Below are 27,716 nucleotides of genomic sequence, written 5' to 3'. Positions count from 1 at the left end.
CACAATGCCATGTTTGTCTGCGGAACATAAATAACTAATCTCTTCACATTAGAGGTTTCGTTAATGAGCATGTGTGCCAGTAGGTGAGGCAGACCATCTCTGACAGAATGCCTGGACCGTTGGGGACCACGTCCCAGCCCTTCCCAGCCCAGCCTCTCACAGGATGCGTGTGCCCTCTGACACCTGGCCGGCTGCAGTCAGGACTGGCCAGTTCGCACGCGACCTTTCCATTCGCCTGCTGTCCTCCCGCCCCGCCCCCTCCCACACCCCAGCTGGACCCACACACACTGCAGTGCAGTTGGATTCCCGTTTCAGGCTCACCCAGAAAGCGCCCTCTGCTTTCCTGGGGATAGTTTGTGTCCCCTAGACCTTCAAGGTCTCTCCTTCACACATCAAGGCAGGACACGGCCTGATCGCGGGCTGCGCCCTGGGAAGTCTGGTCTGGGCCGAGCTGCAGGGGCCTTGCTCACTTGCTGTCCGTGCGCAGCCCTCCTCCCCGTGGCTCCGTCCATCTGCAGCTGCTCACTCCTTTCGAGCTCACCTCCTGGGCCCTGTGGGGACGGCTCTCTAGCACAGGCTGACTCAGTTGCTTCCACAGCTCTGTGTACAGGTAAGAAGAGTGAGGAAAACAGGCCTCGTAGAAGCAGAGTGTCTCTTGTTTGTCCTTCAATCACGGAAAAGGAAAAAGAAACTCACCACCCCTCGCTTGCCAGGAAAGCATGGTTGCCTTCTTAACACTTTGTAAGCGGGCATTTTTCCGCCAAATCGCGTCGTAACGCGGGGCTTTTTTGACATTTTCTCGCCAAAATTAGACTTTCCGTAAAATATTCATATCTTTCGATCTATTTGATATTTTTCTATGAAACTTTCAGTGTTTTAGTTTAAAAAGAGGTCTCTATTTATTTACTTTGCAAAATTTTTGCCGGTTCCAACTAGAGGCGATATGATGAGTTTACTCGTTTCCCGCAAAAATTTTTTATTAAGAGTGCAGACAAAAGACCGCATGACGTTTATTTTCAGTGTAATAATTTCAGTAACAGTAAAGTGTGTTTTGAGAGACCCATTGTCTGCTGTGCATTTTAGGTTTTCTGGGCCCAAACCGAAGAATCTGGGGAACAACACGAAACTCATGGATTGGCTCCCACAGAATGACCTGCTAGGTGAGTGTGCTCCGCGGGCCAGGGCCTGCGCTGTGAGGTGGCGTGACGTCATGCTCGGGCATGCCGTGTGCATGCCTCAGGCTTCCCGGGCCCTCCAGCCTTAGACGGCATGCCTACGCACCAGCCTTATTTATTGGAAAACACTTGGAGAAGCATGATCCTTTGGGTCCATAAATGCAAAGTTTTAGGCCAGTCACCCATTTTGATTTCCTGGAAATGCCCTTGAGGAACGATGTAAATTAGCAGTGAGTAAACTTAACCCTAGTTAGGCTGATTGGCTGAAAGCAGTCATGGAAACAGCGCAAACGTGGAAGCCTCAGGCTTTCATTACAGGCACACCTGAGGACCCACAAGTGCAAAGGTGCCTGTTTGTTTGAGGTCAAGGAGACGGTGTATTTTAACTTGGTTTGCATCGTCTGCCAAAGTTTCCCCTAAATCACCAGACATTTTTGAAACACTTTATTTCTTTCGATTTATTTATTTATTGGGATTCTGATACACAGCTCAGAATTAAAATAACAATTATATGCATTTCTTTTGAGATATTTAAGTAATTTAATTCTACGTTTAGTAAGCACAGACAGTAAAATTGTAAATTGTTTTATTCATTATATTTCTAGGAAAAAATAATGCCATGTTACCCTTTAAAATATTATTTATTATGGAAATTATAAAAATCTTATTGATTTTGGTAATATTGACCATCATTTGTTCACTAATACTAAAGTCTAACAAATTATGTAAAGTGCCTTTACATTTTAAATTACAACCTTAAAAATGGGCATTTAAAAGATCTTTTTAGAAGCTAAAAAGACTCCTAATAATTAGTACATTCAATTTTGTAACTAAAAAACAGCAAGAAATTTTCTCTCTCTATATAAAATTCCAGATCATTATAGTTCAGTGTATTCTATGAAACATAAAACGGGGCAAACATGGGGACGTTTACCTTCCTTGATGCTGGCAGTCTTTTCTTTTCTTTCATGTGTCTTTACCATTATGACTCAAGAGTTCATAGACGGTAGGCGAGAGCAGGAAACTTACTGGGATCCTGGATGGTCACCAGTGTTCTTGCAGCATCTGGGGACATGTGAAGTTTTATGACAGGTTAGCTTGAAGGCTCCAAGTGGTGCCACTACTCAGAGGTCCACACCCAGGCCCCCAGCAGGCCCGTGTCCTCACAGGTCCACACCCAGGCCCCCAGCAGGCCCGTGTCCTCACAGGTCCACACCCAGGCCCCCAGCAGGCCCGTGTCCTCACAGGTCCACACCCAGGCCCCCAGCAGGCCCGTCTCCTCACAGGTCCACACCCAGGCCCCCAGCAGGCCCCACAGGCCCACACCCAGGCCCCCAGCAGGCCCGCGTCCTCACAGGTCCACACCCAGGCCCCCAGCAGGCCCGTCTCCTCACAGGTCCACACCCAGGCCCCCAGCAGGCCCGCGTCCTCACAGGTCCACACCCAGGCCCCCAGCAGGCCCGTGTCCTCACAGGTCCACACCCAGGCCCCCAGCAGGCCCGCGTCCTCACAGGTCCACACCCAGGCCCCCAGCAGGCCCGTGTCCTCACAGGTCCACACCCAGGCCACACCCAGGCCCCCAGCAGGCCCGTGTCCTCACAGGTCCACACCCAGGCCCCCAGCAGGCCCGCGTCCTCACAGGTCCACACCCAGGCCCCCAGCAGGCCCGCGTCCTCACAGGTCCACACCCAGGCCCCCAGCAGGCCCGCGTCCTCACAGGTCCACACCCAGGCCCCCAGCAGGCCCGCGTCCTCACAGGTCCACACCCAGGCCCCCAGCAGGCCCGTGTCCTCACAGGTCCACACCCAGGCCCCCAGCAGGCCCGTGTCCTCACAGGTCCACACCCAGGCCCCCAGCAGGCCCGTGTCCTCACAGGTCCACACCCAGGCCCCCAGCAGGCCCGCGTCCTCACAGGTCCACACCCAGGCCCCCAGCAGGCCCGCGTCCTCACAGGTCCACACCCAGGCCCCCAGCAGGCCCGCGTCCTCACAGGTCCACACCCAGGCCCCCAGCAGGCCCGTGTCCTCACAGGTCCACACCCAGGCCCCCAGCAGGCCCGTCTCCTTAGAGTTCCACCCTAAGTCGAGAGCCTCCTGAAACCCCAGTGTGCCCTTGTGGGTCCTTTGCTACTTTGCCATGTTGTCAGGAGACTCCTCCAGGTTGGGCTTTCGGTGTCTTGACCCCTCTCGCTCCTCCCTACTCTCTTGCCTGGCCTGGCGCTGAGGTCCTGTACAGTGAGGAGGTCAGGGACCCACTGCGAGGGCAGGTCCCAGAGTCGGGCTGAGTGGAGAAGCCACTTGTGGGTGAGAGCAGAATGGTGACCATCTGCTGGATGTTGAGTGGGGGCTGAGCCCCTGTCCTACCTGGCACGTGTGTACTCAAAGGACTTGCATTTTGGCCGCAGGTGTCCATCCTGCCATGCTCCTGTGGGCAGTGCTCCCTCGTCCTGTGTGCCCCGCAGGTCTGTCTGCCCTTTTGGGACATGTGAGCCATTCACGGGGAGATGTCGGTTTGAAATCCCTCTTTCAACCCCAGGTGTCACGTGATGTCCCACGTCCTACCACAGGTCTTGCCAGCATGTCCCCACTGTTTGCGTCCCTCCAGGTTAGGTAGGTGGACCTAACACCGTGAGGCAGGACGCACAAGCAGGCACACTGCTCGTGGACTTCCGGAACCTGCCACGATCACACCGACGGCTTTACACAGTGTGTGTGGCCTCAGCTCAGAGGAGTGCTCCGGCAGCGGGAGTTGGGTCTGAGGCCCTGCGGTCTGGCGGGGCGTTTTGTCATTCCTGCCGTCACTGACTTCCCATCAATTACTGGCCATTTCAATAGATGTGGGCGTCAGTTGGTATTTGTGTTTGAGAGAAAGCTGCAACATTTTTCTTAAAGCTGTAAGTCTTAGCTACTTAAAAGTGGCTTTGGCCTGACGTACAAAGCAGGTAACTCTGTACGTTTATCACAGTGCTGACTGACATTTAAGAGCTTTCTGGAACATAGCTGCCTGGAGTGGCACAGCATTGTCAGCGTTTGCTTTTTGTCCTGTTCTAGGCCATTCACACATTAAAGCTTTCCTCAGCCACGGCGGCCTGAACAGCATCTTTGAAGCCATGTACCACGGCGTGCCTGTGGTGGGCGTCCCACTGTTTGGGGACCATTACGACACGATGACCCGGGTGCAGGCCAAGGGCATGGGGATCCTGCTGGAGTGGAAGACGGTCACTGAAGGAGAGCTGTACGAAGCCCTGGTGAAGGTCATCAACAACTCCAGGTGAGTGTCCCATCAGGGTGACAGCAGGCAGGACGCACCGGCCTCGGTGTGTCGCCCGTAGCCAGTGGTGCCGGCAGCTGACAGTGGAGCAGCTGTGGAGCCGTCCTCAGAGCCCTGCGGGGCCTGCCCTGGAATTCGGGAAATGGAAGTAGCTGTCTCTGCCCAGCGTGTTTGACCTTAAATCATATTCTGCCTGGATTAGTCAGGCTCCAGTGGGAACAGTTGTGGTCCCTGCGGTGTGTCAGACCTGTGTCCTCCTCTCAGTGTGACACTCGTAATGACCGCATGAGCCGTGTAATGACTGCTGAGACCGCTATGGCTCTCAGAGCGGAAGCTGAGCCAGGATTGACTTGCACTGGAGCCCAGCCCTGGGTGTCATGGAAACCCCACAGTTCACGCAGGTCAATGGCTAGTGAGAATCTTTTAAAAATTTGTGACGTTGTCTGGAGTTGACCCAGTTCCCAGCTGAGTCTCAGAGGGTGGCAAGTGGCCTTAGACAGAGCTGCAGTTTCCCATTTCTGTGTGGCATTTCAGTGATCCCATGTGTCAGGTGACACCAGTTTGGGAGAGGGGAAGCGTTCCCTGTTCTTACCTGGGGGACATGGCTTAGCCTACATGTGAGAGCCACTGCGATAGTCAGAATGCCGAGGGCAGGGCAGAGTCTTTGGGTTAAAGTGAAAGAAAGGCTGTGTTCCAGGGCTCCGAGGATTGTCACGCTGCCTTTGGGCTCAGGCTGCTTCCACGCGCTGACCACACCAGGAGCCTACATGTTGGCCACGGCTCTGGCGGTTGAAGCTGTCCTTTGATCCGAGCGCCCACGATGGGGTCTCCATGTCCCACGGTGCCCCTTTGTGAGCCCAGTGTTTTACAAATGTCTGTCCTTAAGGAAAATGGTGCATGTCCTGGAGGCGCAAGGAAGATGTGGAAAACGCAGCCCTGAAATAGTGTCTGGGGAGACTCACAGAGCTGCGCATAGCAGTCTTGTGCAGAGAGGGGCAGAGGCCAGGTCACCAGCCCGCCATGCCCGCTGTGGCAGAGCATGGCCACGTCAGGGACGCGGCCACCCTTAGGTCACTGCTATTCAGCCCAGCAGGGCAGCCTTCAAGGGTGCAGCCCACTTGATTTCAGACTTTCATTTTGTGCGGCAAGTAAATTTATATCTTCCACAAAGTATGAAAATGAGATCAATAGTATTTAACGAAAGACACTGTGTACAGCCAGGGTTTGAGGGTCTCTTATTCAGATGATTTGGGTCCATGGTCTTTACTGCCAGTCCCGTATGTGACAGCGTTCCACAGTTAAAACGCAGTGACACTGTAAAGGCTGACTCGCTTCACTAGTACTGTCTGCTCCAGTTCAAATCACGTAACCAGTATGGCTCAGGAAATACTGTTACTCTTTTACCCAGAGCTTGAAGGAAATCCCTCGTTGCACATCTTTTGAATGGTCATTGCACCGTCATTCTCTTCCTGTCTGTAAGCCGGTCCCCAAAGCTCTGACCTAATGGCTCTTCAGTTCTGAGGACCAGGCTGTGTGTTTGTCCTTGTGACACCTATAAGTGACACTTACCTTCCTCCAGTGTCACCTCCACTCAGACAGCCCCATACCTCACGTTTGTCCCCAAGGTGTTTGTCCCAGGCACACTGCTGCTCTCCCGCCCTCCTCACTCAGGTCGCACTCTTCCACGAGTCCTGACTTGTCCCCTGTGAGGCACAGCTCCAGGGCCACATCCTCCGTGGTATCTTTTGTCATCAGGAGGAAGTTATTTTTGATGTCTGAGCAGTGCCAGCTCCTTCCAGGGTCCGTGCTCACGGGGGCAGGGCTGGCCCACAGATGTGCCGCTGCGCGTGTTAGAACGTTCACACAGTATTTTCACTTCCTGCGAGTCAGTGGTTTTTATTAACCGTTTAGGAGGCTGTCGTCTTTACCCGGCCATGATACCCACATGTAGACATTGCATATTACGGAGCACACAGTGCCACGCATGGCTCCAGGGCTGCTCTCAGCTCCTCGTCCTCGGTTAATAAACGGTGTGACCTCGCATCGTCACTTAGGTGATTTTATGTGAGGACACAATTCAATGTTACTGCTACAAACAGGGGTCGGGGCAAGTTCTGCGTTTTCCTCTCATGCCTTCCTCTCTCAGCGTCTGATGAATTCGCCCTGTTCCTGGTTGAGGCTCGGTGATTAGTAAGTGGTGTTTGAAAGCCTGTGGCGGTGTAGACAGCACGGGCTTTGGAGGCAGACACAGGGCCTCGGCCTCTGGTTTTACGTTCCCCACCTGCGTAAGGTGTGTTTGCTCGTGTCCACACGTGCTGGTGTGTGCAGCGCGTGACGCTGCCGGGCACGCAGCGGGTGCGGGTGGGGGTGGGGGGCGTTGTGGGGGCCCCCCCCCGCATGAGGGGTGGCGTGCGCACGCTCACCACCCGCGCCCTGTCGCCTCCCCGCAGCTACCGCCAGCGGGCCCGGAAGCTGTCGGAGATCCACCGCGACCAGCGCGGGCACCCGGTGCAGCGCGCCGTGTACTGGATCGAGTACGTGCTGCGCCACGGCGGGGCCCCGCACCTGCGCGCGGCCGTGCACCAGCTGTCCCTCTGCCAGTACTTCCTGCTGGACGTGGCCGCCGCGCTGCTGCTCGGGGCCGCCGCGCTGCGCCTGCTGCTGCCCCGCGCGGCCGCGCTGCTCGCCCGGGCGCTCGGCGGCTGCTGGGCCCGGCGGCGGCCCCGCGCGCTGAACGGGCGCTGCGCGAACGGCGTCGTCAACGGCAAGTGCGGGAGGAACGGCCGCGCGGCGCAGGAGAAGAAGGTGAAGTGAGCGGCCCGCCGCGCGTCCCTGCGCCCGCCCCGCTTTCTAACCGCCGCGCGGAGCCGGCGCGGCCCTAACGCGCTCAGCTGACCCACTAACGGAACCGGGGCCGCGGCGCCACCTGCGGAGCTGCGGCGCCACCTGCGGAGCCGCGGTGCCACCTGCGGAGCCGCGGTGCCACCTGCGGAGCCGCGGTGCCACCTGCGGAGCCGCGGTGCCACCTGCGGAGCCGCGGCGCCACCTGCGGAGCTGCGGCGCCGGCGCGCACTGGGCGCGAGCGTGTTTCACTCCGACGCTCACGCGGACTCGGCGCCGAACCTGCGAGAAGCCTTAACCGTTAAATCCACCAAGTGACCGTGTCCGGCCTCAGTTTAAGTTTTGACACGTGCATGTCCCACGTGGGGAGGAATGTTTTCTTTCCTCTTGCAAAGATGTGCGTGTGTGTGCATGTGCGTGTGCGCGTTTCCTAACGGGGGGATTTTCATCCGCTGCTTGGTACGTTATTGAAGGTACAAGAATGAAAAAGCAAGGGAGTTAGGAGCCAAGTGTCCCTCTTCCAGAATTTCATGCGTGTGAACTCAGGACACTACCACGAAGGAACACATTTCCCTCCAAACAACCAGAGGAACAAAATGAGGAGAATGACACTGGTTTTTGTACTCTTGGGTTTTTTGTTTGTTTCAGTTTTTTGTTTGTTTTTGTTTTCCTTTTCTTATGGACTGTGGACACTTCTGGGGGGGAATTTACAATTAAGTATGTGTATAAATTGGTTGTCACATTTTACTTTGTTTTGCACCAACCAAGAATTTGCGTCTGGAAGAATTTTATAGTTTTTTCTGTTTCATTTTCATGCATAACATTATGTTCAACGTCTAATAGACAAAGCAGCAAAGCTCCAACTTTTGTTAAAGTACCTGAGCAGTTAAAGATTATCGCTTATGAGGTGTCTTCAAACAGGGCCGTTGTTTGAATGTTTGTGTATCTGTTTGACGGTTTTTCTATAATCTCATTTTTGAGTGTCCAGGTTATATTTCCAAAGCTCTAACTTTAACAAACCGTCCTCTTCATCCCTTTTGTTGTCTGGGCCACACAATCTATGTCACAAAGGTGCCAACGTTCACTTCTTTTCCAGGGAACCTTTGCAGCTAGCCTGGTACCGAGGGGTTTGAGATCTTATTACTCCACACCTTACACAATATGCAGAACTGATAGAGACATTGTACCCTTTTTGACACTGAGTTTTGAGCATGAGGTCCTATTCCCCCCACAGTCTCCGCCCCCGGCTCAGCAGCTGTTTGCAGCCATCGGGGCCACAGGACACTCACAGTTCTCACTGGAGGACAGATGCACATCAATATTGCAAAGTCAGGACCTCCCAGCAGCACCACCCTCTTGGGCAACTCTGAATTTCTTTCACGTCATTCTGTTTACTTGGCATTTGCACTACACGTGTTGAGCTTTATTTATTCACTGTTTGACATCCCAGGTCTGATAGCTGAGAGTAGGGAAGCACCGCCATTTACGTAACGCTATTCACTAACATGGGAGAGTGTGACAATTCGGGAAGCTGTCCATCTCGGCGTACACTATGACATCCGACTCCATTGCTCTCCACCAGGAGCCACTGTCCTACACGTAGAATAACGTCACGGGTAGTTTTCTAACGTACACTGCAGACGTGTGCTGCTCTCTGAATACTTGAAGAAATGGTATTTTACATACAAGCCTATGAGTCATGCCTTTTCACAATCGTATCATAACGTTGCCGTTCAAAGGGAGAGACAGGCAGTGAAGGGTGGGGAGGTGACAGGCTTGGAGTGTACGAGTGAGTTGATTTTACTGTTTTCGGAGTTGGATGAAGTTGACAGTAAACACTCACTGGGTGATTAAGCATAAGTTAATCTCCACTGTGATAAAAACGTAAACAATAAACATGATTTAAAAATAAAGGACTGTTGTTGGAATACGATTTTTATTCAGATTTTATTTCACTGTTATTATATCCATTCTAAACATGTTTCTAAGGCAGACCTTCCAAACTTGTAAGTGTAATGTGTGTGGAAACTGTTACAGGTGAGAATTTTATTATTATTATTTCTAAACAGAAATTTTCCTTACAGTACATTAGCCTGGATCTTAAAATTGTCCCAGAATTAAGAATGTTAAGTGTAGGTATGGGCTGATCGTTCTTGTTTTTTCCTAGTAAGCTTTTTGTTAGCCAATTTGGGCAAATAGAGTGATTTTCAATTTTCCATACTTGGGCTAGATTCTCTAATAAAGTTTTCAAGAAGGTTTTTATTCACTCATTTAAAAAAAAAAATTTTTTTAAGAGCCCCTGGAAACGTGTCTGTGGCTGGTCACGGTCAGGTCACCTGCAGATCTGAGTAAAGACGGGGTCTGTTTTTCCTCTGAGCAGGGACCCCTCTGCTGCAGAGCCGGGGCACAGCTGGGTGGCAGGGTTGGAGGGAGCTGGCGTGTGGGCTGGCGTGGTGGCTGAAGGCGGAAGTTGAAAGCAAGAAATTCTGTGTTGAGAATAGAGAAGTGTGTGACAGCCTGGGGCAGTTCTCACCTGCCCAGGAACTGAAGTGATCTTTTTCTGGTAAGGTCTCTGGGGTTTGCCAGCTCAAGCCCGGGCTTTGTTCTTGAGTTAGTTGGCTGTGCACTGCACACTGGTGTTCTCAGCCTGCGCCTGGATCGTGACAAGGGACATCCTGTGCTTCAGGCTGGGACTCACCGCCCTGGGTGCCTGGAGAACTCTGGTTCAAGATTGCAGCATGGACACCTGGCCTGGCCCATCGTGGGAGGACCCCGGGGACCAGGCACGGTGACCTGTTTCTTTCTTCATTTCCTGCTTCCACTGAGACTATAGGGAGATTTGTGCTCAGATCCTGATGGACCTGAGTGATGTGCCTCAGTGCCCGGATGCCAGCGTGCTTGTCATGAGGCCAAACGGACATTGTCACTAGGAATCGTGGGGCATGTCACATGCGCTGAAGTTGACACGTGGGAAGTCCGCTAGCTGTGAGACCGTTGGGGACTGTGGCTGCAGACATCCGGTAAGTGCCTTCTCTGGCGTGAAGAACATGTCCCCAGGATGTGGGCCCGCTGAGCGGTGGCACTCCTATGCAGGGCTGCCTGTCACCTGTCGGACCACATGTGAGATGCCAGGGGCCATGTCCTGGAGGGTGCCTGTGGTCTGGGGGGCACGGCGTGCATGACTGTGCCGTCAGCTACACAGGGGCTACACATGTGCAGGGCCCCCTGGGCGGGGGGGTTCATGGCCCCACGTCATTAACTATTTCATGGGGACTGTCCCATCCTCATGGGCCTGAGGTTTCCTGAGAGTCAGACTGAGCCCACCCCCCGTTGTCTGAATGTCCTGATCTAGAGCCAACGCCAGTATTTAGTCATCGTTACAATTCGGTTCCTTCCTTGTGTGGTGACGATTACCTCCGGCTCACCGTGTGTACACACGCGCACACACACACTGCTGGCCGCGATCCAAAATGGTGGGAACACCGTTTAGGATTCCATACGTGGTGTTAGTCCTGGAAGTACCAAATAGCCAGCCTCTTTTACATTACTGTGCTTTCGGGTTTTTGAAAGTTGTTTCAAAAAGTGTTTCATTCATTCATTCTCCAGTCACATATGGAGTCTTCTGATCACCTGCTGGCATCTGAGGTGCCAGTGGAGCACGAGGACGGCCTCGTGACTTGTCTTCTCTCCTCAAAGCTGCGCTGCTCATGAGATCCCACAACGCTGCTAAAATGGGGTGACTTGACTTTGAAAAGAAAAGGTTTGAAGATGGAGAACCGGAACAAGGTGAGGAAACAATGTCAGGACAGTTCAGTGATCTGTTTTATTACTGACGTATACAAGTAATTCATTCTACTTCAGCTGGTTTGTAAATATAAAATCACAGAGGAATGCTTATTTGTAATCGGTATGCTAGAAAACAGCTGGAACTGAAAACTGTTATGCGACCAAGTTTGAGAATTATATGAACTCGATTAGTGAAAATTCTCCATAATATGCACTAAAGAGCCTCTATCCTTCATGCTTCTGAGACGGTAAGATCTGGAGCCGCCTTTTGTAGACATTGATTTCAGGCAGAAATGCTGGTGAAATTTTTGGCAGACAGTAAACCCATTTCTCCAACAGCTTTAGTTAGAAATGCATAGAATTAAAATATCCATATTGTCATTTTTTTGCCAATGTTACAGATGCCTGAGTGCTCTGGGGTTTGGGTGCTGAGCTGGGCTGGGGGGAGGGGTGACGTAGACGCCCTGGTTTCCACCTGTAGAAACCAAGGCCCTCACTAGTCTTGTAATCCCCACCCTTTACTTGGGGGAAAATAAGACCTGGTTTAAGAAGGAAATCATTCACACAATCCACAAGGCTACCGATTAATGTCTAATTAGCACAATAAATCCAGGGACTTTTCAACAGAGCGACCTATAACCCCAGTTCAGACTGAAAAGTGAGCTACGTATGACATTCCACAGCTGTTCAAATCCAGCGGCCATCACGGTGCCGTCCACGCAGTCTGACACCAACATCGCCTACTCAGCTTTGCAAAGCAGGTGTCCTCACTGACTGTCGTACCCTGACGATGTGTTGTTCCCACGTTCCTGTCTGCAAGAGCTTTAACTTGGGGAGTTTTGTGCAGGAAGTGGCCATTCCTACGAGGACAGCACCACTGGCTTGAATTCAGGATGGTGCCCACACTTCTAAAAGGTGGTTTCCCCTGAGCCCTCGGTCCTTCGTCCAAATCCCAGGGTTAGTTTTCCATTTAGGTCGGAAGTAAGTGTGAGACGACGCACGCAGGCGAGTCACCGAGGTCCGATGACGACAGCGCAGGAGGAGAGATCCGTAGCGCTGCACTGCGGTGACTGCCACCTGACTACTGTGACAGGAGGAAGTTCATGCGTTTATGCTAGTTCTGCTCTAGTCACCCTCACGGGGCTTTGGCTGATGTCCAGGACTGCGCCCTACTTTTAGTGGAAAATGGGGTCTTGGGTATAATCAGGTAAATTGTGTGTTGAGTAAGTTTCAAGTTAATGACACTGTGATAAATTTCTGGGAGATGACTTAGCATTTTCTTCACAAATCAAAGGTCGTGGCAAAGACCAGACATCTAGAAAAGCCCAAGCTGGGACGTGGAAGTGATGTACTCTGCTTCCATCCTGCATCTGCCCTCTGGACACATGGGACGTTTGACTTAGGACTCAGAATGCGAAGGAGCCATAGGCCCTGAGCTCAGGGACAGAAACCATGGGAAACGGTCTCAGTGAGCAGTAGAACCCAGATTCTGATGTCTGTGTAGACAGCGCGTGGGGGAGGAGGGGTTCCAGCTGGGGTTGCTTTAGTTGAATTTTAGGAAAGGGTAGGAGGTCCCCAGGCAGAGGTGATTCTTGGAGGGAATGGTCCTGTGGCCGCAGGCATTGAGTTCACACATCAGGAAACTGTGACCTGCGTCTCTGGTGGGAGCAAGGGGTAGAGAAGGGGACCGCCACGCTGAGGACAGCTCTAACAGCTGCCAGCCCTTCAAGCTTGTCACCACTGTCAGCCAGCTGCATGGTGCTGCTGCTCAGGGCCCCCCGGCACCTGTGCTGTCCCCAGGTGCTCAACTCCGGTCGGGCCTCAGGCACAGTGGTCAGCATGTGGTGTCTAGCTGGTACCCCAGGCCCTTCGATCGAGCAGGATGGTAGGAAAGACCCAGGTGGAATGCTCTGAAGCCTTACCTGTGATGTCACTCATTCGTGGGGCACCCAGGAGCTGGAGCTGACTCAATGGCATGTAACACACGTACCTTAATATGAGTTTCTATTTAAGGAGGTTGGATTGGTGACCTGTAAAGTCCTTCCAAAGATGACCCTTGTACCAGAGTCCTAGTCTGTGTGTGATGGTCACCTCTTTTCCTGCCTTGATTAAGTCACAGATGTTACAGATTTAGGCCTGAGCACACTGGTTTCCCAGGAAATTCACTGGCAAATTAAGTATATTGGGAATTCAATATACTGTGTTCACCATGATTTCGGACACTGTATAACGTGCTATAGTATATGATGTGTGAATTACACCTCCATAAAGAAGTTATGTTTTTAAATCCCCAAATGTAAACACATGCAAAAATGTTATTTTAACCCGGGTGGAAAGCGCAAAATAAAGCAAGGACAACTTTTCGCCGAGTCAAAGGTGAGGAACAGGCGGTCACTGTCCGAGTTCTCTGAAGTCAGCCTCTCCCCATTCCTAAGTCCCGTCATCACTCCAGAGTTAATACTGCCTGTTCCTCGTGAGAATCAGATGATCCGGGAGCCCTCAGAAGTTGGTACAACTGGACAGGACGCTCCAGCCTCAGTGGCGTAGAATGTGCCTCTCAACCCGCGTACTACTCAGCGAAGGTCGTGCAAGTCGTCTTTTCCTTTTATAGAATGAAGTGCACAGCGTCGCAACGCAGCGAGGAACGGAGACACGACTTCCAGTCACCCCCACCCCAGAGTTTTTAGAGTTAAATACATAAAAATGGATTGATTGAGTGCTTTGGCCAAAGAAAGAGTATACAGGCATACAATTAAAGTAGACGTTTCCTGTGCACTGAGGGGTATTAGTAAAGTTAAGGCAGATGCACTATGGACACAGGTGACGTACTCGTTGAGTCTTTTCCAGCTGATCGGTGCGACTTCCCTAGAAGGTTCTTTATGAATGAAATGATCACCTTGGGTTTCTCTTCTGATGTTTCAGAATCTCGACATCTTTAGGATCTTGCGATGCCAATTCTGGAACAGATTTTCAAAGGAGAACAAAACAGCGACCCTGGTGTAAGATGTGAAAACGAACGGTCACATACTCGGTGTCATGTCCATGGGTCTGAATGCTCAGCCAGTAACTCTTCAGCCAGGGACCCTGAGCAGGACACTGAATCCCATGTCCCTTTTAAATGTGAACACAATGAAAGGCCCGCTGTCCTCTCAGGCAGTGTGGCGTTCGTTCCCTGTCTCTCATGACATGGTGACACCCGCATGTCACCCGGACCCTCAGCAGGTGTTTCACTTCTCTGCTCCATCAGAGACACATTTACTGAGCGCCCACTGTGTGCTGGGCCCAGGCTGTGTGTGGACGTCATTGGCACAAAGACTTCACTGTTTGGCAGTAAGTTTGACAGCGGGAGGTGATCAGACTGAAGTTTCTAGTACAACCAATGTTCTCAAGTGTAGCTTCAACCAACTCTAATAAAACAGCCATGGTGACAGTGACAAACATGAAAGGAATGACTCCTAGTAGCTCAAGACATATGCAACAGCTGCCTGTTCGAGAGCTCTGAGACATTGGCCAACGTCAGGCAGCAGGGGGAAGAACAGGGCATCTCGCCTCCATTGCTGGCTTCCTGCTCCACACCCAGACCCCCTTACACAACATGCATCCTGTCGCTCACGCCTGTCCAAACCCTCTGGCCTCCCAGACGCCTCCCTGGGCCGGTCCTGCACGTTGTCACGTGACCTGTGCTTTCCACAAGCTCTGCCACGCTGTTCAGTTTGCTCACTGAGCCCCAGCTGTGCCGTCCCTGCGGGTCTTCCCTCCACCCAGGCAGCCTCCTCGGAGCCTCCACGACCCCTCCACGACCCCAGCAATGCCTGGCATGTGGGACGTCTGAATAGGTGTTGACCAAGTGAAGGTTTAAGGCGCACATTTCCCATCACGCGTGAGAAGCGCCGAGGCCACTCCGTGTGCCTTTGCTGTTGGCTGCATGGGACCTCATAGGTGTAAAGCCCCGGAAGCACAGCACCCCCACCTCCACCTGGGCCAGCGGGCAGGGACATGCTGCCTCCACCTGAGAGATCCATTAAGCACGTGACTCAATTTGTCAATTAACTCATGTCAGGCTGCTGAGATGGGGTGGACGATGTCCTCATCTTCTCCATTCATGACTGGTGACAGTACTTCTGCCCACTTGCAGGTGTCAATTGTAGAAATAAGCTATTTCCCATGTTAAACTGCGTTTCCAGCGTGTTACGGTCCCTGGCATTACGTGTGGCCCTTGCGGTGGGTGTGCACAAGTCCTGAGTCTCTGCTTATGATTACTGCCATGTATCGTTCATGCATTCAGTCATTCCTTCAACAAATACACACAGGGGACCTGATATGTGCCCGGAAATAGGCAATGAATTAAACGTGTACTAGGCCCACGCCTTTCTAAATTTCATAGGAAAGGACATTATCAGTGTGACCAATGGTCAGTGTGCCTGATAGAAGGTAATTTTGACCAGGCATTACATATGACAGCCCTGTAGTATTGAAATTTATTTTCCTATTCTTGAAAAGATTGATTTGGTGATGTATATGAATTTAAATGCATTATCCTGGTGATATTCAATGCATTCTCCAAAACAGAGAGATTATCTTTAAGTTGGGAAAGCTGCAAAAAAATACTGTCTAGGTCCTACAAAGCAAGTTACAATTAATGTTTAAGGGAAAATTAAAAAAAAGAAAACAATATAGTTTCAAACATACCCCATGATGTCTTGAAAAAAAGAGATGCTACAATAATGAACATCCAGACAAAACATTGTACGCAAAGCGGTTGCTGATAGCACATTATAACAAAAGGCTGTATTGAAGAGAAGTTATTCATTATTTAAGTTATTTTATTATCAGTTTTTCCTTCCTGATCTTAGGTTGAAAAGTCTGTCCATCAAGTGAACCTGGCCACACTCACCCTAAACAGCCAAGAGGTGATTAGACTGGATTTTTCAAACAAAATGACTCATGTGGCATGAAGTTTACTCTTTAAAGGAATTCTAGCATGAACGCTTAAAAGCAAATAACTCCATAATTATTTATTGGGGAAATTAATCCAATGAATGAAAAGTACATACTGTATGAAACTATTTGAGGCCATTAAATTAATTGTGTGAGTCACAGTGTTGGGCTCATATAATGTCCATATGACACAGACACGTGTCATTGCTAGTAGTGTGATTTCCCACAGTTGCCAGGCATCTCACAGGCGACCGAGTTTTCAAATGAAAACTGAAGAGGAATCGTACTCATATGTGTTGGTCACCAATATATTAATATATGTGCGTTCTTTCTGAGCTAACTCCCAAATTGACAACAGCTGTCAAGCTGGGTCTGCGAGGAACTTCAAAATGGTGTGGCTTCTCTGTGGATATGCCCTTGAGTTTCTTTCAGATATTTTAAAGCTGCTGTTGCATGTGGTAATGCATTATTCAAGCATTAATGGATTAGATATTGGGAAGAGCCCTTCACTTAAGGCTAGGCTTCCTGGTTTGTGCTGAGAGTTAGAACAAATCTTTTTTCTGGCTGGAGCCAGAGGGTTCTTGGCTGACTTCTGTGTGGCTGATGTTATGAGCGGGTCTTGGGTGACATCTAGTGGTAGAGTACACATTTATTTATCCAGTTTTTGCAGTGTGAAGATGCCAATATTGCATATAACCTGGAGAGATGCTGAAATAAATTGGAGATTGGAACAAAATGGAGAAATTTAGTCAACTACTTTCTTCAGAAAAAAACAAAGCAGTGGAGAGCAAAGGGGAAAGCAGAAACGAGAAGCACCTTTACTGAAAGGTTTGATGTTTTCTTGTGAGAAAGTTGTGCAGAGAATACAGTGGAGCACAGTTTGTTTGCCAGCCTACAGACACGCGTTTCTGCACTTGTGTTCCGCTGCTGTGGCCGCCGTTCCGAGTAGACGGCCTGCTGCCTGCCCTGCGTGGTGAGTGCCAGTAACGTGGGCTCCGAGGGAGTTTAGGACACAGCCCACAGCGGACTGTGTACCGTTATTCATCATATTTTCTTACCCTTATATTTGGGGGGTGACGGAGAGCAGATGCACCTATAATTAGTGGCAGCAAATTTTGGTGATCTAGGTTTCCACTGTGTATGTTATTTAAACACAATCACTTGTCAGACATGAAGTGTTTTCACCAGGCTGTAAGGGACAACGTGACCTACATTTTAACAAATGAGCCCCCTTGGAGCTTCAGTCTGCGTGTTTCTGTAGAAGAAACACGTGCTAGAGACACTCAGAGCCTGTATTTGGATGTAAATCTACTAACAGAAATCGGGGTAAATTATTCAATAGCTTTTAGCCTCAGCCTTATTTTTAGAAGAGGACAATCGGACTAGATAAACTGCAAGACTCCTCTGAACCCCAGTGATAAACTGTAAGGCCCCTCCGAACCTGTCTTGGATTTTTTTAGGGCTATCCATGTGCTTTATTTGATCTTTGGAAGAAGACCCCACCAGAGCATAGGGGAAAGGTCAGAACCCTACTTCCGGAGGCTGGGTCCACGTATTCCAAGTGGAGTGGGAATTGTGTTAACGTCCAGTTAACACCTGTGAGCGTTTAAATCAGGCCTCAGTGTTTGCAGCCTCGCTCCCCGTGTGACGTGCCCACACTGCCTAAGCCAGAAGTGGCATCTGCGCCAGCTTTGCTGCTCCCTCCCTGGGGCTGGTGGGGTCCTGGGCTCATGACCCTGTCAGGCTGTGGTCTCAGGGAAACGTGTGTCCCCTTCACACTTAGCTGCATGGCACCGATCACACTGCAAATGAACAATAAGATACTTGAAATACGTGGAGTCAGAGCCCAGGGGGACAAGAAGATCTTTGAGGATGGACGGAAGGGGACCCCGACGTGTCAGGGGGTCTAGATGCGTATTAAGAGGTGCGTTTTTGCCACTGTTTCTGAGTGCGTCTCACAACGGTTCCCAAGCTCTCAGTTGTCTTCTTGGGGATGAAGAGTGTGTGCTTTGCTGGATCCAGAATGAAGGCCTGGGGCCGTTCGTTCCCTGAGCCTCACGGGACATGGCTTGGATTTCAGAGCAGAGCACACTCAGAGTTGCCGTGTCCATGCCTGTGGGCCTGTGGCTGTGGGTGTGCGGTGTCCACCGCCAGCACCTCAGGTCTGCCGGCTGTGACGGGAGATTGTCAGCGCCGCCTGTCCTGGGTGCTGGGGGACAGAGGCGGCAGCTCCTGCCTGGCTTCCGAGGACCTTCTGTAGTGCTTCATCTTGCTCTGATTTGGTGGCACAGGTGGTCCTTGGCAAGCTTGATGTCTTCTTACCCCAAAACACAGCTTTCAAAGCTGCTGCTGGCATCTTCAGTTATGGGGCTGGGACCCCACAAGTCTAATACCATGCCCCTCGTCACACGGTCCCCACAGCACCGTCGGAAATGGAAAGACATGGACGCTGACGCAGCAGCAGCCCAGCTGAGGACATGAAGACAACAGAAAACAAAGCAGCGCCCACTCCACAGCCACAAGTGCCCGTGTCTCAGAACTGCTGTCCTTGGGAACGTTTGACGCCTCTGTCATCAGTGTGGCCACGCCGTGCATGTAGGTCACTGTTTGCGCTGCTGTCACTTGGCATGGAAAGGGCACGTTTCCCGTGCTGTCCGGCTTGTTTTCATCAGCTCTGTCTTGTGAAGGAGTCCAGAGTACACGTGTCATAGCTTACGTAATCACATGTACATGTTACCTAAAAATATGCATTTGTTTTCTGTGTATTCCTTTCCCGTTTCTTACTATGATGACAAACGCTTTCAGGAGTATCTTTGTGTTTGCTGTGTCTGCGATATTTACATTATTTTAGTACGACAGAGTCGTGGGACTGAAATCCTACTGATCAATGGGTAGAAATACCTTAGAGTTATCAATAGGCATTTTAAAACTGCTTTCCAAAGGACAACAGCGCTTTACAATATCACTAGTGCCTTTTTTCCTACCATGCGTCATTGTTAGGAATTAAACTTGTTTCTTCTTTTTTTGCTAGTTCGCTAAGTGAAAATTGTGCTTCCATTTCATTTTAATTTTCGCTTCTTCACTGAAAAAGACATTCGTGCGTGTTTTCTTGTCTATCAGTTTTTACATTTTTTCAGGATTTCCATAACTTTCATATTTTTGGCCACTATATCTCCTACTGTATATTTGTCTTTAGTGTGTGAGCGTAACAGTTTCATTTGCTCTGCTCTGTCTTCCCTTTGTGAGCTCTCCTTGTTGTCAGACCTGCAGCCCTCTCTGGGCCTGCAGAGTTCAACTCTAACTTCTAGTTGTGTGCGCTTTCATTTTGGACAGTTTTGTTTTTAATCAGTGTAAGTTCGTCCTAGTGTTTCATGTGAGATGTTCTCCTGATCTCATCTTCTCCCCACCGACAGACAGATTGCAGCATCTCCTGCCTGCTTTTTTCTTTCTCACTGGGTCCTGCCTCCTTTGTCATACGGACGTCTTTATGTGGATCAGGACCCATGTCTGTGTGTGTCTTGTTTAAGGGGCTGCATTGCTTCATGCTCAGGTTTCCTGTTTCATGCTTTGACATCACTGACATTGATGAATATTTGCTGAAGAAATGGCTGTGATTTTTACCATGTTTTGGTCCCCTGGTAAGCTGATTGGCACTGGGGTCTTCTGACATCGAGTCCAAGATCTGTCTGTTATATTTTGTTCCTTTGCTCATTTAACTCAGTTATATTCTAATGTCTCCGACATATGTTTGAGCTCAGACATATCATGCAGGGACTTATGAAAACCTACCTATTTCAATGCAGCCCTTTTCTAAGAAAAGCTACATGGCTGCATCTTTGAGTCACTTCACATTTGATTGATTGGCAAGAAGACACTGACTCAGAAACAAAGAGGTTTTCCTCAAAATGGCACGAATAAAGACAAATCTGGGAAAGAAAGCCTTCTTTTCTCTATTCAGCCCACTGACCTGGTTTTCTAGAATGGAATAGGAATGACTTCAGAGGTGCCCTAGGCTGGGGCATGGAGCTGTGCTCGGAGCCGAACACAAGCCAGCCGTTCACAAGGTAGCAATGTCGCCGTGTCACACACAGCAGCACAGTGAGACGAGCCTGACCTGACACCCTAGCCTTGCATCTCAAGCATAAATTTGGAATCAGTAGTTCTAGTCTGAAGTGTACATTTGAAAGTAAAGGAGAAAAGACATGGATAAAAATGGACTGTATTACTACGAGCACTCGTATCGTTAAACACTGCCAATTTAGAGCTCTCCCGGGAGAGTGGCTTACTGTTGGGGTAGTGGGTTTGGAAGTCTCTCTTCCTCCCTGCTAATCAGTGTCACCAGAGCAGTTCATGCTCAGTTAACTCTGCGCCCTGCAGAGAACATGGCCTCCCTGGACTCGGTGTGTCTGCGTTGGCCGTCTGAATACATACGACAGGCTGCGCGCCTCCACGTGCATTTTCAGAAATCGCGGTTAGAGTTTCCTGCAGCCACCTGTGAAACGAGCACGTAGGCCATTGCATTCAAGGTGAGTAACTGTGCACCCTGTAAAATTGCATTATGATCCTTTTCAATAATTAATTATCCTCACTGTGCACCGACCTAGACGGAGTCCTGACCTCCTGTAAGCAATGTGGGAGGTTATTCAGAGGGTGGTGACATTTGCAAGTCGTTTTTCAAATACATTCGGTTTTGAACCAGCAGGAATCGGGAGGTGCCGAGAGAAGCAGCAAGAAAGACCCAAAATGCGCTCGCAGGTTGGACTGCAGGTAAAATTCCTTGGAGCAGTTTGATTTTTCAGTTTCAAGTTCTTTCCCAGCAAGGTAAAGGCATCAGTGACGTCCTTGTGGCCCAATCCCGACACCCCGTGAAGAGACAAACGTGTTCATGTCCCTTGAAGAGACAGAAAAGAGAGGTTCGTTGGTGTTACTAAGAAATTGTCCACGTTAATGAGTTCATTCGATTTTAACTCACATGAAGTCATACCTCGGCAGCGTGCTTTCAGAGCTGTAGCACAGCAGCATACTTTCCGTGTAAGTGTGTCCCAGGCCTGCTGCTGAACTCTGTTGTGATTGATAATTGGAAACACTGCAGACAAGTCCGGGTCTCCTGGTTCAGCAGGCTGGCGTCACCACGTGAGCACATTTGCTTCCACTACATCAGGGAACCTACACGACATGTTCACCCTACAGAGAACCGGTTAGTATGAACTTTCCCCCAGGTTTCGGTAGAGCTGGGCTGAGTTGATGTTGTGTCGTTTTCTCACGTTGCATAAATACATGTGTTTTAACAATTAAAAGCCAGGAAACAGCCATTGACACTGGTGCACTGAGTCGCAGCCCGAGTCAGTGAATGTTTCTAAAACCTGCCAATGCCCGCTGAGGTCGGAGCCTCGGGCCTGCCCTTTCCTGTCGGCAGAAAGCGCTGTGCATGCTGCTCCACAGGACATGGATTCTCTACGAAAGTCAGACATGTTTTATCGTTTGTTCAATAGCCACGGAAGATTTGGAGAGGGAGCCCTGATGGGTGTGTGTGTGTGTATGTGTGTGTGTGTGTATGTGTGTGCGCGAGTGTGTTTCCTAAGCAACATACCTTCTCTTGGTAATGGAACCCCTCTCTTTGGGGGGCTCCATGTATTTTGGTGGGAAGGTCCTCCCCCAGTGACAGGGATGTGTCTGTGCCCCAGGCCTGGGCAGGTGAGTGGCCATCTCTTGCCAGCAGTGACTGGGGTAGGGCCAGCATAGGGCCCAGCAGATGCTCTGCAGACTGCCAGCCTCACTGCCCCTAGGAGACAGAGCTTTAGGCTCAGAGGCTCTGGCTGCTGGATCCAGCTGCACCTGAAGCCATATCACATTTATTAGTTGCGTGAGATAATCCAGTCACTCATACAACCTAATTAGTTTCATCTAGGCTTGTTCTGTCTTATCCTATTTTTGGTTATGACAGAAAGAAACCTGAATAGGGTGGTGAAACACATTTTGATGACTGGACTCAAGCTTGGAAGGAATCATAATCACTTCCTTGGATTTACGCAGCAGGACATATCCTCATCATTTCCCAGAGTTCCCTTTGAAGATAAAATGACACTTGCCCTCTATTGTCCATGCAGGAAGAAATACCGTATTAATAAAAGGTCAAAAAGCACTAAATTAGCTGTGAGGACATCTGGGTGATATCTGCTAATAATTTTTGTACTGTGCAATCCAGTCACCTTAAACGAATCACTTCTCATGTTTCTGCTTTGCTTCTATGTTCACGAAGGAGCTGCCCTCCATAGTGTAAACCTAGCTCATATTGGAGACTTTGCCTGGCTGGCACAGAGCACATACCCACTGACATCTCAGTCTCCTGCACAAACCCGATCAGAAAAAAACAAAAGCAGAACACACAAAAAACACTAACAAATGCAAAATCTAACACAAAATAGATGTATGAGAGTCTAATACCCTGAGTAATCTTTTTTAAATTTGGGTTTTCTTGTTATATAAACATCTCAACCTAAGAGTTCGTTTTGTTGTTGTTGTTGTTGATTTTGTAATTCAAGCTCCTGCTTTCTTAAAATGTTTTGGGTGTTGTAAAGTTTAGGGATGTGAATTTGTCTCTTTTCCTCCTAATTCTTTTGTGAGAGGTTTAATGAAAAGTAAAAGAGGGGTAAGAGAAGTTTGTTTACACCAGAATGTGTGTAATCAGATGATGAGCATTTTTCATCCATGTATCAATCATTTAATTCAGCACATACTTATTGAATGCCTACTGTGTGCCAGGAAGTTTGCAAGAGTATTTTTCTGTTACTTTGAAAAATACAGGTGCTGATGCTGGGTTGAGACAGGAAAGGATGAAGGGGCTTGGGTGGCCTTACACATAATTTAATTAGCACATTTTGTGCAACATTGGGTCTCTCTGTGGATGAAGTTGAATTGAGCAAGATGTGGGGAGAGCACAGGAATTGCCCAGAGGAACCAGAGGCTTCCGGGCTGTGTCTGGGATTTGCTGCTGCTTGAAGACACAGAGGTCTCTCGCTGTCCAGGAAGGGACATCCCATGTCCCCACCACAGAGCGTCAGTGACTTACACATATTGTGTCTGCTCATTGTCCCAGGAAAATTGAAATTTCTGGTTTCTAGTATGTGCTCTTGACAAAGATTAGGCAGCAGAACAACTTATAACCAGGTGAGTGAGCTAATGAGAAAGATGAAAATTGGGAGGGTCACTCAGAGTCTGGTGACACATAAAAACGCGTATGCCTACGACAGTTACAGATGACTCTGGTGGGAACCCAGCCACTGGGTATCTCCAGGAAGGAGGAAAAACAGATGAGGGGACATGTCGTCCGCAGCTGGACTTGGTGAGCAAGCTGCTGACACAGATGCATGTCACACAGGAGAGACATAGTTTTCTCACCAGAAAGCCCTCCCATGCCAGCCTCTGAGCTGCTCCCATGGGCTGCACAGTAACTGGGCTGAAATAACAAGGGTGAGCCCCATGGTAGTCGGGAGGGGAAGGTGTAGAATGATGTCTTGTAGTTTTGGACTTTTATCACTATTTTCCTTTTCGGTATAACTCTGCACGTCATCCACCATGTTTTAAATGGCAGTTCTGTATTCCACCCACATTATGAATCCACTAAGATTTCAGTCTAAAGCGTGTGCCATTTTCTTGCTTCAGACAAGTAGGAACCTCTCCGGCCAGTATCCTGTAGGCACTGCTATTATGGGACTAACTGCTTACTCTTTGTCCCATTTTGTCACCGAACATCGCCACAGTCACCTGAGACTGGCTTTCACCGATGTTTTCTGTTGTAATTTCTGGACAGATTCCTGAGGAGCACGTGGCCCTGATGAGCATCGGGCAGTGAGCAGCAGAAGGATTGAGACGGCGGGGCTGCCGTGGTGGGGCTGCCGCGGTGGGGTTAACGCGGCGGGGTTAACGTGGCGATGCTCGTGGACGCAGGTCGGCGGGCATCCCTTACTGGTGATCACGTGAGGCCTTCTAGAGGGCATTTCAGTCACCATCCCCCATTTTGTAAAACACACCCTGTAAGGCGATGCATGTGCCCCCGCTACAGACAACTGAAGGAGAAGTGGCCCCCCCACCAGGAGCCAACAGCAGTCCTGACGGAAACTTGGTCCGGCTGTGTACGCCTGGCAGAAGGAAGGGCCGTCCCGGAATTCCCAGGGGATGTGCTGTGCTCGGGGGCCTTTCCGGGGCTGAAATCCACCTGCTCTCTTCAAATAGCTTTCCGACGCTTGCCGGGGATGCGGAACTGTTGTCAAGGACTGCGTGACGGCTGTTACCCATCCATTCAGCTACAAGCAGAAGATTTGCATCAAAAGGCATTTCCACGCAGCCCAATAAATAAAATGGTTGAAAGACACATCTGCCCCATGGAGGCTGCTGTGACCAAGATGGGAGCCCTGTGTCTTCCATGGCGCCCTCAGCTCTGCGTGGACAACTCGAGAACCGTCATTCTCATCTGGGATCATGAGCCCAGATGTCTTTAGAGATAAGGGTGAGTGAGTCTGTGCCTGAGACACTTGGCAAGTAGTGAAGGGTGCCTGCAGGAGGCACTAACCTGAGGGGAGTGAATGCCGCTGGGGAGGTGAGTCTGTGCGCGCATGTTGGAGGGTAACAGGCAAAACTGTAATATTCTCAGCCATTATTTAATCTCTCTGAGATACTGCTCCCATTTGTTAAATGGGAACAGTGTTACCTCACAAATAAGTTTGTTGGGCAGTTAAAGGAGACAGTGTGTATGAAACGTGACCTGCCCGCCTGGTACATAGTGGGTTCTCAGGGACCGTTGGGTCAGCCTTATTTTATAACTGGGAGACTGTTCACCAATGTCAGAGCTCATGAAAATCATCAATTATGTATTGGGAATGGATAGCTTTATTTTTTGCTCTATAACACCATTTTTTTAAAATTTATTTTTTAACTTTATTGGGGTGACAATTGTTAGTGAAATTACATAGATTTCAGGTGTACAATTCTGTATTACATCATCTATAAATCCCATTGTGTGTTCACCACCCAGAGTCAGTTCTCCTTCCATCACCATATGTTTGATCCCCCTTACCCTCATCTCCCACCCCCCACATAACACCATTTTTTATTTGCTGAGCTATTGTGAAATAATTATATACGTCGTTACATTTCCTCTCTAAGTACTGTCAGTGTGCATCTTTACCAAGAGAAGAACTCACACACACCCTTAAAACGTCACCCCCACATCTGAAAACAGAAATTGCTTAGTGTTATTCAATATTCAGCCCACTGTCACATCTTGCCATTTGTCTCCCAGAGGTGTTTACGGCGTGTTTCTCCAATGGACAATTTTAAATAGGAAAACACTTCCCAGGCAGCTTTCTACATAATGAAGCATCGTGTGGCCATGTCTAACGATTGATTTTATACCCGTGGGCCAGCAGGACAGCCGAGTCAGGCAAAGAGAAGGGTGGGGACTACACAGGCTGGTGCCGTCTGCCCTCTGAGTGGGCGGCTGTGTGCAGGCTGCACGTGGCACCTGCTGCTGTTGTGGCAGGTAGACTCCACTGTCACATGATGGGACACGGTTTAGAATTCACTCCAGCAGGCAGTACAGCAACGGCCACCAGAACAAACCCGGGAGCTGACAGTGTCATAGAGGAGACTGGCCTGAGAAGTCGTGCATGTGGTGAGCTGCGCAGCAGGGTGACGGCCTCTCATTTCACACAGCGCCGCTGCAGCGGACGTGTCTGGTGTGTCACCACATCCGAGTGGACAGGGCACCTCCTAAGAGAGGAGAGATGGAGGAGTACAGACAGCGAGGAACTTACTTTCTAAAAAGCTGCTTAGTAATATTTTCTGTGGAACCGACTAAATCGCAACCACACTGGGAGGATTAAGCCTCAGGAAGGGACATTGATGCAAAGGGGTGACGTCTGCAGGAAAGTCAGCACAGTTTGACGTTCCCATCTCCTGTTGGACAGTGTGACAGACGGCAGTGGTTAGTTGTTGCTTTCCGAGCATGTGTGCCAGTTGCTTTGGTTTTTGAGCTGTTGACGTGCATTTCCTCTCATGGTTGTGTACTTGGTGTGAGACTTGCAGCAATCAGAGGAACGATAAACAATGCAGCTGAGCGTTTGTTCTAATTTGGTTTCACCTGAGGTTTTCCTGACGCACATGCTAGTCCGTCAATCGTAGTGAACTCTCCACACTTTCTGATCTTTGAAGGTCGGGCTAAGTGTGTGAGTCGTGTCTTTCCCTGTCCTACGTCCCCCTCGAGCACACACTCCAGTGCGCAGTCCTCCTGTGGTATTTCCCCAGGTCCCCCCTCCCCTGACCTGTCAGTCACTCACCCACCTGGCGATGTGCCCACCCACCGCCCCTCCACAGTAGGTTCAGGTGTCCTTGTGCAAGTGCTGTGCACGGTTGTTCAAATGTGGAGGGTTCAGGCTTCTGCTGCGGCTTCTCACCACTTTCTTTAGGGTCGCCTGACATAACAGAAGGCTTTGCTTCATCAAGCAAACCGCAAGCATGAGGAAGAATCACTTGGGAGAAACGCAATTGTATTTATTTAACGTCCAGTGGAAACACAAGAAGACAACTCCACACAAAAGCTCAGCTTCCAGGTGATTGGTCCACGGAAGAGTCTTCTCCTTTAATGTGTACCTTACAGCTAATGAGCTCGAGTGCCAGGTGTGTGAGTCGGACGTGCTCGCGGGGACTGGACGCCCACAGCGGTGGCGTCTTACTGTAGCGCAGCATGAGGTCGGGACATGGCCTGAGAAGAAACAGCTCACGGCTCTGGGGACAGACTGTCCTCAGGTCAGTTCCGTTTATACATAAACACGTATTTCCGGATAGTGTTGTAAGGCTTGATGACCAGCAGGCAGCCACGTGGGCCCAAGTGCCATGAGCTAAACGTCCCGGCCCTCACGTTACTGTTCGCAGCTCTTTCTATGGACACATCCTTAAAATGTGGACCAACGTGCTTTTAAAATGAGTGATCATGTGTGATACTGATTTGGGCAAATGACGAGGTTTGGCTATAAAAGAATGTTCTAATATTCCAGTGGGGGTGGTTATGCTGAAAACCATTTCAGCAGACGAGTGACGAGGTGTTGGGGCAGCCACAGCATTGCGAAGTAGCTGTGTGGGTTGGAGGGGCACACGCCTACTTATCCAGGCACTTCAGGATGAAGGGACGTCACTGTCACTTATGCTGAGACCAGGGACAGCCCCTGGAAGAGCCCGGCCAGTTCAGGGGGGTTTACCCTGAGTGACAGGCCAAGGCTTGTCGTGCAGACAATTAAATGCCATAAAACATATCAGTGTCATATAAACATCAAATAATACATTATTTAACATAAAAATCCACCCCAGTCAGTCACTGTCCTTTGGATAAAGCTAAATTTAACTTTGCTAGGATTTGTGACATATGTGACATATGTAAACAAAAGCCATCAAAATGGTAATTATCAGAGACTGACTCACTGAAAATTTAATATTGATGAGAAGAGTAGTTTGCATAAGTTTCCAGTGTGGTAAGGCCAGAGTCTCTCGTGTGTGACTCACAGTATGCCCAGTGGCCAGTAGTCCGTGTCGGGCTATTGAGACGTGAGAGAAATTTCAGGATTTTCTGGAATATTTGCATGAAGCTGAGAAGACACTTACTAAGTTAGCGGTGCTACCGAGCAATCTTTGAAAGGTGTGAAATGACGGGTGTGA

General features: G+C 49.8%; 1 protein-coding gene across 1 annotated transcript; it reads left to right on the top strand.

The window, feature by feature from the left end:
* The first annotated feature begins 1,014 nt into the window (after positions 1-1,014).
* UGT8 (UDP glycosyltransferase 8) lies at positions 1,015-9,214 on the top strand. Its single transcript, XM_074338575.1, has 3 exons — positions 1,015-1,160; positions 4,226-4,445; positions 6,896-9,214. Exons 1-3 carry the CDS (start codon positions 1,130-1,132, stop codon positions 7,257-7,259), a joined length of 615 nt encoding a protein of 204 aa, XP_074194676.1. The 5' UTR covers positions 1,015-1,129; the 3' UTR covers positions 7,260-9,214.
* Positions 9,215-27,716: the final 18,502 nt, after the last annotated feature.

Source organism: Rhinolophus sinicus, linkage group LG07, assembly GCF_036562045.2.
Source record: "Rhinolophus sinicus isolate RSC01 linkage group LG07, ASM3656204v1, whole genome shotgun sequence".
In the NCBI taxonomy this organism is placed as follows: domain Eukaryota; kingdom Metazoa; phylum Chordata; class Mammalia; order Chiroptera; family Rhinolophidae; genus Rhinolophus; species Rhinolophus sinicus.
This window is presented reverse-complemented; position numbering and strand designations above follow the sequence as displayed.